Raw genomic sequence first — 11,141 nt, forward strand, 5'->3', positions numbered from 1 at the left:
ATTTACCGGATGTTTCGCTTGCCTTGCTATAACTATATCTAACTATCTGATTATCATTCGTAAAAAATCAACCATTTCTATTTCCTTTTCTTAGAACGAAATTAGCTTTAACAAAGAAGATAACCTCGTTATTTTTATTTTTTATAGACGGATAAATTGTTGTGTCTTTTATTCCAGTTGTAAACGGACAGTGACTAAGTACAGACGTACTTCCAAATAGCTCTTCAAATCTACCGCTGAGCCACAGTCATACATACATACAAAAACTATAACATATCGACAAACACTACGATCCATACTCTTCTCACAGGATGGTGGGAAGAGGAAGGCCAAGGGGTAAAAGACCCAAACTATCATCCTCACAAGACCGAATTGACGGATTCGACACGCGGTCGGATCCATCCGAAAACAGCTACGCGTTGCTAAACGACAATGAACAAGGAGAAGTAATCGGAAAGCAGAGAGATGCTCCTATATCTACGTGCATTACAAATACAACGAACACAATTGATTTCCGAAAAGTGGTGAACCACTTAAAAGTTTCATTCTGGAACGCAAACGGCATTTCCAATTAAAAACATGAGCTAAGCCATTTTTTATCTGCCCATGATATAAACATCATGATGGTGGTAGAAACATTCCTTAAACCTGACCATGTATTCAACATGCCAGGATATATGGTGCACCGGCTAGATAGAGTACTAGGCCCAAAGGGAGCAGTACTTGTTCTTATAAGTAAATCTCTGAAGCATCAGTTGACGAAGCATTGCAACCTTGTATTAATCGAAACAATAGGAGTTAAAGTTTTCTTAGATCAAAGTAGCCACACTTTTATAACTGCATACCATCTCGGATCCAACACAAATATGTCGGAATTCCGAAAAGACATCCATAAACTTACCAATCGTAGACAGTTTTATCATCTGTGGCGATATGAACGCTCGTCACCAACTGTGGAACTGCTCTTCCGCCAAAGCCAATCCGGCTGGAAAAATCCTTTTTGACGAATCACAAAAAGGCCAATTTTCGATATACCACCCAAACAAAACAACATACATTCCAGCAGATCCTTCCCGTAGGCCTTCCACTCTCGATCTAGCACTAACCAACAGCAGCAAATCCTTTTCTCACCCCAAAACAATAACAGCACTTACTTCTGACCACTTACCAGTCTCATTCACAATTCAAAACAGTAAAACAAATACAATTCCAGATTTTCAAATTCCAGATTACAGTAAAGCTGATTGGACAAAATTTAAAAGCGTCATCGATGATTCCCTCGATTTATTTACAATACACTTAAGTGATATTCAAAATCCCTCTGTTAATAAATGTAAACAGTCCGACCGAGATTGTTATACCCAGCCGATCGAGGTAGCGATATTTGCCGATAGAGGGCGCCACAGTCGACTTGCAGAACCCGAAGGAGCCCGAAGCAGCGTTGGAGCGATGACCGGAGAGGCTGGGTTGACGACCGAGAATCGCATATAAGCACGTGCCGGCGCTCATTCGAGCCTCTTTTTTGACTGGCAAAACAAGTACAAGTGAATTTTTTAACCCTAATGTACCCTGGTGCCGTACCGGGTACCAATTAAACGTGTTAAAAGGACTTGTGGTTTCTAAAGGGAGTATTAAAATAGAAACATTCGAAAAGTCTGTTGCGGTAACGCAACACCCTCCCAAATCGACAAAATGATACAAAATTTAACCTCAGTGTTATGTCCCTTTGGATAAGAATTCTTTCTATCCATTTAGTAGTCGACACACGAAAGAATTAAGGGTTGAAGATATATTTCGAGCGCTAGTACAAAACACGGGGAGCGGGGTCCTGGATACGGGTATTGATTACGGTGGCTAAAAAGAGTGTCTTCCGTCCACTTTCGCGTTTGTCAGACTACTGCTCGTTCCTGTGCTTTGCTCCCGTTTTATATCTTCCCTATTCTCGCCCGTTTCCGAAGTCAAATTCGTATAATGAATAGGCGCTTTGTTGCAACACTCAGCTATAACTAGCGCACACGATAGAGCTATCCCTACTGTTATTCCAGGAAGATACAACATCATACTCCCCGATCATATAATATCTTTAATAAAACTTAGGAATTCGAAAAAAAATCAAAAAATTTCGAAAAAAATGGCAAAGACATCGATTAGATGCTTCATACCGGGACTCTTATTATCTTCTTAAACGGAAAATAGAATACCTAATATTTGAAGAACGGAATAAAGCATGGAGTAACACATTAAACCACAACATAATAACAATAATCGGCTCTGGAAGCTCGTAAAAACAATTAAAAATCAGCATACTAGTATTCCATGTCTGAAAACCCAACTAGCCTTGCGATGGATGTTTTTATGTGCTAGAGCGAGTGTGGCTGATGTTCTCACACTGTTACTCCTACAGGCGCAATACACGAGGCGAGCCGAAGTAAACACACTTTGAGAATGTATTAGAGCGCTTGGCCGTACCTCCGAATATCTGATACCTGAACAGGTCAAAGAAGAAGAATATGAAGTGAGAAGTTTTAAAAAACCAGGTTTGTTTACCATTCTGCTTTGTTATTTTGAACAGTGAAGAACGCAATCTCTTGCTCAATTGTTAGTGCACCAATTGATACAGTATTTTAAAAGTGATATTAACTGCGATAACAAGTAACAAAATAAGTTACTTTCTGTTATAAATTGTTAAACTGCTAAATTGCTTAAATATTAAAGCATGGATGCTCAGCAAGTGCGTCGTAGTAAACCGTTTTACCGGGACCGTTTTAGCGAATTGAAGAGTGTTGCTTTTGGACATCTTCACACGAAAGATAAGAGATGCAGTGGAGTGGACACTCCTCCACCATCGATGCATCAATACGATTGACCTTCCCTTTTAATGAGGAAAGTTCGAGTAGCAGTGTTAATGACGATTGTGGCGGGCTGAGCAAACGAACCACACGAAATGATCTTCTCGCTGCTGTAGTAGCGCATTTACCGCAACAAGGTGCTCGAGAAACACTAGTCAACGCACTCGAGTAGCCGTGCACATTTTACCGGCGTAAAGCTAAAAAAGCAGCAGTTATGCGTGAGTTAGCGAAACTATCACTTCGGATTATAGAGAAGTTAAGAGAAACGAAAGCTTCCTTCTTCTAAGGCGGTTAGGCTGAGAGTGCCGTCCTTTTGTTCTATTCAGATTTAAATATAAGTTTCGTGTTCAAAAGGGATCGGGTGATGAAAGGAAGGATTTTGAGAAAGGACGTAGATAACGGTGATCGTCCGGATGACGATCTTGTGTTGATTTAGGGCTGATACCGTTGTAGGGATGCAGAATCAGGTACGGACTTTCGATTGACCGGATGACGATGCTGTGTTCGTTTGGGACTGATACCGTTGAACAGTTTTGATAACTGTATCTATGATTCTTTGTTGTTCCGATAACTCGTGCAAGTGAATGTACGTGTCCGTGCACTTGTGAGGATAATTTACCTTCAGCGAATGGTACGTGCGATTATTGTTCTCGTTAGTGAAATTGTATTGAACCATTAATTACATGTGTGTTTTAATTTATGTTTTACAGAGCCACGAAACGATGCAGCTACTTCTCACGATGATGTACCTATCTATGCTGAGACGGATGCCATGGAGCCAACGGAGCACGTGGACGTTCCACACGATGATGAGATATCAGATGACGACGAGGATATTAATACCGAAGAAACTTTAGAGTTTGATTTTGGTCAACAGCCCCTGGATGCCTGCCTTCAATATTGGGCATTAAAAACAAACTCGGCTCACACATCGATAAACATGATATTGAGAATCATCCGTGAAAAAACTTCATGCGTTGTGCCGAAGGATGCTCGTACCCTGCTTAGAACCAGCAGGGTACAAAAAGATATAGTACCTGTTCAAGGGGGTCGTTTTTGGTACCGCGGAGTGGCTAACTGCCTCTATATTCGATTCATGTAAGCGATTAGCGTAATGTTTTACTACTGACGATATTGTGACATATTTTATATACCCTTTTTTTATTTTATTATACCCTGTTTTTGCAGTGACAACCATCTGGGAAATGTTTCTGAGCTTCCCTTAAAATTCTTTGTTGACGGATTGCCTCTACACAGGAGCAGTGAAAGCACGTTTTGGCCGATTTTTATGTCCATCGAAGATATGCCCCACATACCACCTATGGCAGTCATCGATACCACCATTCTACGGGTCATCGAAGCCGGGTTAAGTAGAAGAGATTTTACGGCCTTTAGTAGAGGTACTAAATTTGCTGCTCGTTCAAGGTGTACGTCTTGGTGAGCAACAAACGCTAGTGAGGCTGAAAGTGTTGGCTTTTGTGGCGGATTCACCAGCTCGTAGCTTTATTAAAGGTAAGATTCCTTAGCATAGTGTGTTTGGAATAACATATATCACTAATTCGTTTTTATTTCTTCTTTTCCAGCCTGCGTTAGCTGCAATGCTACAGAAGGGTGTATGAAATGTAAAGTCATCGGACGTCGTCACCCGAGATCAAGGGCGGTTACATATTCTGGAATCGATCATCCACCCCGCTCGGACGCTGAGTTTAGGCAGGGAATTTACGTTAGGCACAAAGTGGGTCATTCACCACTCTTGTAGCTTGGAAATAGTGAAGGACGTGTTAGTCGGTGATAAACTTAACTTGATAGATCTAGAAGTTACACGCAAACTATTACACGGGTGGGTGTATGGTATGCGGGGAGCAACCAGATGGTCTGATCAAACCTTTGTGCACATTTCTAGTATTTTAAAAAGCATTACTCTTCCTTCTGAAGTATATCGCAAGTTACGAGGTTTAGAAGATTTGAAACATTGGAAAGGATCGGAGTTTAGTAGTTTTTTGCTCTATGCTAGCATAGTAGTGCTGAGAGGTAGCATATCAGCAGAAGCATATCAGCATTTTATGTTATATTTTGTTCCAATAACGCTGTTATCTTCAAATGTGTGTACAGATTTTTGGGACGAGGCATCCGACATGCTAAACGATTTCGTTTCGCATTATGAAGAAATCTATGGAGAAGGTTATATTAGTAGTAACGTACATAACTTGTTGCATGTAACTGAAGAAGTAAAACGTTTAGGGCCTCTGAATACAATGTCTGCGTATCCTTTTGAAAATGCTCTTCAGCATGTGAAGGGTATGCTAAGACACGGACATAGATGCTTAGAGCAAGCTGTGAACATGTATTCTGAATTCGAACAGTTAACCATTCCGAAAATGAGACCGGATAATGAAACGACATTGAAGGGTTCAGGTGACAATATAGTTGTAACCATGAAGGATTTTATCCTTAGGCCCAATAATCGCGACGGTTGGTTTCTTTCGCCAGAAAAAGAGCTAATCAGGTTTTGTTCTGCAGAAAAATCGTCAGGGACTATAAAATTAATCGGTAGGAAGTTGATTGATCCGGAGGAATATTTCGATGAGCCGGTATCATCAGGGGTCATCAATATTTGTAAAGGCAAAATTTCAAATTTATCTCCTAATACTTTCGAATATAAAACTTCTGATGTCAGAGGCAAGATGGTTGCCGTCAAGTTAGATAACGAGGGGCTTACGATGTTTGCTCCCCTTGTGCATACGCTAATAGATTAGGTTTAAACTATATATATAATATATTAACCTTTTTCTTGCAATGAATCTAAATAAACATTCGAAACATCGAAAAATTAAAAACAAAGCAGTTATATTTCACATGTAAACTTATGTATTATGCCGTTTTGATAGTTCAAAAAAAGGTTTATGAAGGCTTTTGTACATCGTTAGCCAAATTTTGTAGCGAAATTCTGATTGTGCGTCGAAAGGAACGTGGAGCAGATATTCTTATATTTCTATATGTTTCTAGTCTACGTTTGGCATGATTGAATTTGGTTTGGAAAAATTCTTGTATCTGGCAAGCTGGCATTTTTACTCCATTTGTTGCTCCCAAAATGGAAAAAAGGCTAAGGATAAAAGGATCCTTGGAAAGGATGAGGTTTTCCAACTCCGCTCCAACTGCATGTGGCAGTTCCGGTGTGAATAACAAATCTATTGATCTGTGCATTAAGTATATGGGTCTGTATTCTCCTGTCTGTGTTTTAATGAAATGCACTATTTTTGCCATGTATTCGTCATTGGCTAATTGATGGTTAAATTGTTTTAGTGTTTCTCTGTTGTGTATTGGGTCCATTGTAAAATCAGAGAGAGGGACACTAGAACTAATAGTTTGCATTCCATGCTCAAAAGTAGTTAAGAGATACGCTTGACCCTGACGCAAGCTTTGAAGCTCCGTTTTTATGAAATTAAACTGATGTTCTGCTGTGGGTGGCTGTGTATGTTGGTAGCTTGCATGCAGTTGAAGAGGATTGTTCAATATTGGTGAAATAGAATCAAGTGCAGGGGATAAAGGTGGTGTTGTTGCAATTTTCGGAACTGGAAGGGTAGAACACATTAAGGGAAGAGACGTTTCACCGGTATTTGAAACTAGCATTGTTTTATGTATTTGGGAATGCGATGTGGATGGCACATGTGCATCAGCAGCAACTGTGGTAGTCAGGGTAGAAAAAGACGGTAGGATAGGTGTAGGAAGAACAGAAATGGGAGCAATAGAAGTTGATGGAGTAGGTATTGTGGAAAAGGTAGTTGTATAAGGAATATTTGCAGTTCGAGTTTTTAAGGCACATGATGTAGATGTAGTAGACGCATCAGCATCATATGTGTTAGGAAGGGTACAAGAAGATGGTTGAACATGTATGAGAGGAGCAGGAATGGGAGCAACTGAGGTTGAAATGGATGATGTCGTGGCGTTTGAAGGGATGGTTGAAAATGGTAGGGTAGTGGGGTTTGAACAATAGGAATGACCTAGCAGAAAATAACGAGCTTCACTTATTGTTTTCAATTTCATAGTTCTAGTCCGATTAGCCAAATTGTAATTGCGTGGAGGAATTCTGGATACTGATGGCCACGCATGCGTTGCTGACGTGATTCGTGCTGACGAAACTGAAGATGTTAGATTTGGATGCAGAGTCGGAGCATAATTTTCATTATTCTGAAATTTGAACAACTCGCTTTAATTAATATTACAAACTCGAATGCTGCAAATGTGATATGACTATCCATCTTTCATCAGCATACTCACGTTTGTTTTGTGGTTTTTTGGCCGAACATTGCATTTCATACTGCGTTTAACGCTTCTTTTCTTGGATGGTTCCTAATAGATGCAACATAATGGTAGGTTCGAAACATTAAACATAGCTTTTTACTAAATACTGCAATTTTCATTTACTTACTGAATTCATGATGCAATAGTAAGATATTTGTTGATATGTTACAGTTTAACGCGTTTAATTTTGCATATGTTGTCCGAAAAAACAGCTCCGATCTATTCGTATCCCGCCACAATAGAGCAATTTCGTAGAATGCCTGGAAAATGGCGGATTGTGGGTTAGGTATGTGGGTACTATTGTGTCACAATAAAAAATTAAAACAATAAAGGCTCATACTACTTTTCACTGAACTGAAACTAAATCTTTCTACTCGGATCCACTTAGAATAGTCATTTCTGCATCCAAAATACACCAGCTTGCTATGGTTGTTCGAGATGTCCAAAATTCAAGATCCAAAATGAGATGCACGTAATTTGCGGTAGTGTGTTGCTTGTTGTTTTGTAAAATAAATTGGGATTCATTACTGTTCCATCGCAAGAGCTCGGATGGCCGAGTGCCTAACGCTACATTTACCTTCTTTCTATTTCAGACACTTCCTAGGATCAAACCCCACGACGTAAATAAAACTCGGCAATTCAATTCAAATGAACAAAATATGTACTCCCCCGTTTACTGCACTTCTCTAACACCTACCGATGATAAGCCCTTACACATATGCCAATGCCGAAGCATATGAATGAGCGAGCTAGCGAGAGAAAACATATGGACAATGGAAATCCCGAGGTAAACAAAAGCACAATATAATTATTTTGCATTTTGACCATTATTTTGTTTACATACAACCACCGTGCGACTTCAGTACGAAACGTCAAACCCCCCTACTCGAGGGAGAATCGCAAATGCTATTCCGTCCCTTATTCCCAAATTGATTGTTTTTTTCTAATTTTTGGCGACCATAGACGTCAGGCTAGTTGGGAAATCACAACTCCGTTCTAACTACATCAACTGAAAAATGCAACGCGCTTAAAGATCACTTCGAAAATGCGCACAATTTAACCCACTATAATTTCAGCCCCATGGAACGAAAAATAACCAAGGAAAACAGTAATTATTTTTCAACTAACCAAGGAAATCTATTTGTCCCATCTGAGTTCTTCTTCTTCTTCTTTAGCCCGCTCTTATTGTTGAGCACGTCGTGCTGACATGGCCTGGTCACCAATACGTTTCCAGGAGACTCGATCCAGGGCTGCCGCTCTCCATCCTCTGCTGCACCCGATCTCCGACAGGTTATGCTCCACCTGATCCAGCCAACGGGCTCGCTGCGCTCCTCTGCGTCTCGTGCCGAACGGGTCGCCGACGAGGACCTTTTTGGTGGGGCACGAGTCCGGCATCCTCATGACGTGCCCCAACCAGCGTATCCTTCCGGCCTTCGCCACCGTGAGGATGTCAGGTCCCCCAAACAGCTCAGCAAGCTCGTGGTTCATTCTCCTCCTCCACCCGTCGTGCTCCAAGATACCGCCAAAGATCGTCCTTAGCACACGGCGTTCGAAAACACCGAGTGCATTGGCATCCTCTGTGAGCATGGTCCAAGACTCATGACCATAGAGGACAGCCGGCCGTATCAATGTACGGTATATTGTGCATTTCGTGCGCAGGAGAAGGTTTCTGGATCGTAGGAGTTTGTGAAACCCGTAGTAGGCACGATTCCCCTGAACAATGCGCCTTCGGATTTCGCCGCTTACGTTGTTGTCCGAAGTTATGATCGTACCGAGGTAGCAGAACTCCTCTACTACCTCGAGATCATCGCCGTCGACCGATACGCTGCTTCCCAGCATGGCCCTATTACGGTCAGAGCCTCCGGCAAGCAGGTACTTTGTCTTCGTCGCATTGATCAGCAATCCAATCCTTGAGGCTTCGCGCTTCAGTCTGGTGTACGCCTCGCACACCGCCGCAGATGTCCTTCCGATGATGTCGATGTCATCCGCGAAGCCAAGGAATTGGATGGAACGGGTGAAAATCGTGCCCCGCATATCGAAGCCCGCGCTTCTCATGACACCTTCCAGAGCGATGTTGAACAGCAGACAGGAGAGTCCGTCACCTTGCCTCAATCCCCGGTGAGACTCGAACGCATCCGACAGCATGCTCGATATTCTCACCTTGCACTGCACCCTGTCCATGGTGGCCCTCAACAGCCGCACCAGCTTTCCCGGAAAGCCGTACCGCTGCATGGTGTTCCATAGCTGCATCCGATCTATGGTGTCGTAGGCCGCCTTAAAGTCGATGAACAGGTGGTGCGTGGGGATTTGGTGCTCTCGGCATTTTTGGAGGATCTGCCTGAGAGTAAAGATTTGGTCGGTCGTCGATTTTCCTCCAACAAAACCGGCTTGATAGCTCCCGACGAAATCTGAGGCAAGTGGGGCAAGTCTGCAGAAGAGAATTCGGGACAGGATCTTGTAGGCAGCGTTCAGGACTGTAATGGCACGGTAGTTCCCACAGTCCAGCCTGTCGCCCTTTTTGTAGACTGGGTGGATGATGCCCAGCCTCCATTCCTCCGGTAGTTCTTCCTGTTCCCAGACTTTCACGATCAGCTGGTGCATACTGACGGCAAGCCTCTCCGGCCCCATCTTGAAGAGCTCGGCAGCTAGGCCATCGCTGCCTGCTGATTTTTTGCTCTTCAGCTGCTTGATGGCACTAATTACCTCTTCCAAAGATGGCGTGGGCACCTCGTCTCCTGCCACCAGACTGATGTGCTGCTCGATTCTGCATTCTGCCCCCAAATCGGGGTCTACTGCCTGTGCTCCGTTAAGGTGTCCGTCGAAGTGGCACTTCCACCTGTCGATCACCTCTCGTTCGTCCGCCAGAATACTCCCCTCTGCATCGCGGCACATTGTGGTGTTGCGGACATCACCACTCCGCGCCGCGTTCAGCATCCTGCAGAACTTACGAGTTTCCCCCGACTGAGTAAGCCGCTCCATCTGCTGCTCTTCCGACTCCCCCAGAAGACGCTTCTTCTCCTGAAACAGTCGGGTCTGCTGTCTATTCTAAGGAAATCTATTTGTCCCATCTGAGTTCATTAAACCTAAAGAACTGAAAAAATTGATCAAAAACTTAAAAAACAAAAAGTCAACTGGTTGCGACAAAATCAACATCAAATCTATCAAGAGACTTCCTAGGAAAGCCGTAGTCTATCTAGCCCTTGTATTCAAACTTGGCTATTTCCCTTTTCGAAGGAAAAACGCAAAAATCGTTGCCATCCCTAAGGCCGGCAAAGATCGTTCCAATCCTGAAAGCTACAGACCGATTAGCCTTTTGAGCTGCCTAGACAAACTTCTGAAGTTAATTGCTTCCAGAATTCGATTACATGTGGATAACAACAACATCATTCCTGATTCACAGTTTGGGTTCCAACCTTTGCTAAGTACCACTCACCAAATTCACAGGATAAAAAACATCATTATTGAAAATAGGTTGTGGAACAAAGCAACGGGACTAGTGCTTTTAGACAACGAAAAGGCTTTTGACTCGATATGGCATCAGGGACTTCTGCACAAGCTAATCAAACTCAAATTTTCTGCTTACCTTATTACCCTAGTAAAATCGTTTCTAGACGTTCGAAAAAATATTGTATACATAGGAAAATCTAAATCATTGCCGTATGTTCCTGTAGCCGGTGTGCCTCAAGGTAGTGTTTTATCACCCTTGCTATTTAATATCTATATAGCAGACATACCGACGACACGAAACTGTACTTCCTTTACGCCGTTGATTTTGCAATTGCATCTGCCGCTAAAAGTCCTAAAGTGATTACTAAACGACTGAACATTGCCTTGGAAGCATATGCTCAATATTGTCATGAATGGAAACTTAAAACAAATAGTTCGAAATCTAAGGCAATCTACTTCACAAATGTTGTGTAAGGTGTTCTATACACCGTGGGCGCGCAGCGTTACTTGCCGTTACTCGGTACTGTCATCGTGTTGACACGT

General features: G+C 42.4%; 1 protein-coding gene across 1 annotated transcript; it reads left to right on the top strand.

The window, feature by feature from the left end:
- The first annotated feature begins 4,464 nt into the window (after positions 1–4,464).
- Positions 4,465–5,605, top strand: LOC128709408 (uncharacterized). The gene is given in 2 exon segments (XM_053804404.1): positions 4,465–4,613; positions 4,615–5,605. Coding segments are annotated over 2 exon segments (1,140 nt in total).
- Positions 5,606–11,141: the final 5,536 nt, after the last annotated feature.

This window comes from Anopheles marshallii, chromosome 2 (assembly GCF_943734725.1).
Source record: "Anopheles marshallii chromosome 2, idAnoMarsDA_429_01, whole genome shotgun sequence".
NCBI classification, from domain to species: Eukaryota; Metazoa; Arthropoda; class Insecta; order Diptera; family Culicidae; genus Anopheles; species Anopheles marshallii.